Genomic DNA, 3,099 nt, shown 5'->3' with positions numbered 1-3,099 from the left:
TATATATATATACACATTAGTTCTCTAACATAATGCAATAAAATGTTCCTTTGATGATCCATTGTGGTTAAACATCCAGTTGCACTTGGAACATCCAATGCAAAGTTCCAAACAGCCAAAATGAGGAAATGTACATAGAAACTAATAGTAATATAGACTTGTGTTTATCATAACTTACACTAACCACTAAGTGATGCACCTTCAACAAGCATTAAAGCAATGTTATAGCCTTGGTAAAATAAACATTATTTTGTGCACAGGCATGGCTGTGTAATTAAGAAGTTCACTTTGCAATCATGTAGTTTCATGTTCAGTCCCACTGCACAGCACTTTGGGGAAATATCTTCTACTATAGCTCTAAGCCATCCAGTACCTTGTTAGTGAGTTTGGCAGACAGAAACTGTGTGGAAGCCTATTGTGTGTGTGTGTGTATAATGTGTCTGTGCTTGTCCCCATCCTTCAAGGTGGTGCCTTAGCATGGCCATAGTCCAGTGACTGAAACAAGCAAAAGATAAAATATTATAATTATCTTAATTTTTATATTTATTTTTATTGTTTTTCCATTTTCCAGAAAATCCCCCAGATGTTCCGGGTGCTTTCACCCCAGTTCAGAACAACAGGGGTCCTAACACAGCTGTTAATGACACAACAAAAGTGAACAAGGTTCGCAGGGTTTTGCATGCAGATATTTCTGATGAGGAGCCCACTTCTGACAGAAATGGAGAAATATCACACTCAGAGTCTGGATTCACCCTCAAAGATCTGAAAAAGGTTAATTATTTTTGTTGAAGGTTCTTTTATTCCTTTCTTGGTTCCTTGATTGCTTAACTGTGAGGACACATGATCTAGTGGTTAGGGTGCTGCACTCATGATCTCAAGATCGTGGTTTCACTTCCTAGATCAGGTGGTGCATTGTGTTCTTGAGCAAAACACTTCTTCTCATGTTGCTCTGCTATCACTTCAACACCTGACATGTGGTACACCCTGCACTTGTTCAGGCAACGTTGAATTGATGGAGGGAGTGAGCTAATGTATGGCCTATACATTTGATCCTTATTAACCAATGGTTCCCAAAGTGGGCGGTATTGCCCCCACCACCACCACCACCACAGGAAAGCTCCAAGAGGGCATTGAAGAAAAGTGGGGCGATAATGGGGTAGTGATTCATGTAAAAAGTAGGGTGATGATGGGGTAGCAATTCATATAAAAACAACAAAATAATGGGTTCATTACTCTTTTACTTGTTTCAGTTATTTGACTGTGACCATGCTGGAGCACGGCCTTTAGTTGGGCAAATTGACCACAGAACTTATTCTTTGTAAGCCTAGTACTTATTGTATCAGTCTCTTTTGCCAAACTGCTAAGTTACGGGGACGTAAACACACCACCATCGGTTGTCAAGCGATGTTGGGGAGACAAACACAGACACACAAACACACACACACACACACATATATATATATATATATATACGACGGGTTTCTTTCAGTTTCCGTCTACCAAATCAACTCACAAGGCTTTGGTCGGCCCAAGGCTATAGTAGAAGACACTTGCCCAAGGTGCCACATAGTGGGATTGAACCCGTAACCATGTGGTTGGTAAGCAAGCTACTTACCACACAGCCACTCCTACGCCTCCATTAGGTTAAGTTTTATTTGTGAAATACAGTTGCTTTGAAATTGCTTCAGAAAGAGGTCTGTATTTGTGATGGTTAGTTGGGGTAGGGAAAGCGAGGAATCTGGCTTGGTATCAAGTGGGTGGTAGTCTGAAAAAGTTTGGGAATCACTGCTATAAGCAAATACTTTGTGCAAGTCGTTTGGCGATGCTGAACACTCATATGTCATCTTCGACAGGAGAGTCTGTCAATTGCTTAAGGTGTCAGATGTATATATTGCTGGTGTTGTTTATGTCGATGCAGGTATTGGTGTGCAGTTAAAAATGTTGGTTTGCAACCACATAGTTTCAGGTTCAGACCCACTGTTAGACACTTTGGGCAAGTGTCTTCTACAATAGCCCCAGGCTGACCAAAGCCTTGTGAGTGGATTTGGGAGTTGGAGACTGAAAGAAGCCCATGCATGTGCATGTATTTGTGTGCTTGTGTCTCCTTATCTTGACAACAGGGGATAGTTGTAAATAAGCATCACCATCATACAAGCAGAGCCCCTCATTTCCAGTCTTCTGTCAAAACATGCCCACTCATGGGAAAATAAAATATTACCTTGCTTGGAAACAGGTGAGAGTTTGCAACAGGCAATGCATCTGGTTGAAGAAAAACTGACCCATGCAAGCATAGAAAAATAAATATTAAATCAATGATATATGTATTCATTCAATCATTCTTCCATTGATTTTCACTGCTCACAATTTCTGAGAGTTCTGCGGGAGTAGAATCATCAGGCACCTCCTCCATACAGAGTTCTCCGAATCAACCATCTTCAGACATTCCCGCTGGATTCCCAAGTGTGACCAACTAAGACTGTGGATATTATCCAACCAATTCACTTGTTTTCCTTGTAGGTCTCCTAACAGTTGGCTCAGCATGAAGTGCATATATTTTGTGATCCCTTCTTTTGGCATTCTAATCACATATATAAAATGTTGTTTTTGTTTTTTAGGTGCTGGAAGAAATGCAGCGAGAAATGGTTATTTATGAAGAAAACACTGGTAAGGTACCAGCTGAGAAGCAACAAAAGGAGACATTTTCAGGCTACACAATGTCTCTTTGTCAGACAGTTATTAAGTTGTGTCGATACCTGAGAGAAGTAAGTGATTCTATTATCAGTATCTAAATCGTGTGTGTGTGTGTGTATTCTTTTATTCTTTTACTTGTTTCAGTCAGACTGTAGCCATACTGGGGCACCGCCTTGAAGAATTTTAGTTGTATGAATCAGCCCCAGTACTTTTATTTCTTTAAGCCTGGTATTTATTCTATCAGTCTCTTTGCCAAACTGTTGAGTTACAGGGATGTAAACACACCAACATCGGTTGTCAGGCATTGGTGGGGGACAAACACAGATGCACACACACACACACGTTCAATGGGCTTCTTTCAGTTTCTGTCTACCAAACCCACTCACAAGGCTTTGGTCGGCATGAGGC

At 40.7% G+C, this 3,099-nt stretch overlaps 1 protein-coding gene across 3 annotated transcripts in view; it reads left to right on the top strand.

Moving 5' to 3' along the window:
* The window catches only part of LOC106868889 (spindle and centriole-associated protein 1), a 45,047-nt gene that overhangs the window by 28,777 nt on the left and 13,171 nt on the right, over window positions 1-3,099 (top strand). For all 3 annotated transcript variants that reach the window (XM_014914348.2, XM_014914349.2, XM_052969726.1), the window contains 2 exons: window positions 572-771; window positions 2,616-2,762. In XM_014914348.2, the coding sequence (XP_014769834.1) occupies window positions 572-771; window positions 2,616-2,762 (347 nt within the window). The remainder of the gene's footprint in view (window positions 1-571; window positions 772-2,615; window positions 2,763-3,099) is intronic.

Source organism: Octopus bimaculoides, chromosome 7, assembly GCF_001194135.2.
Source record: "Octopus bimaculoides isolate UCB-OBI-ISO-001 chromosome 7, ASM119413v2, whole genome shotgun sequence".
NCBI lineage: Eukaryota > Metazoa > Mollusca > Cephalopoda > Octopoda > Octopodidae > Octopus > Octopus bimaculoides.
The sequence above is the reverse complement of the archived record's forward strand: the minus strand, read 5'-3'. Positions and strand labels throughout refer to the sequence as shown.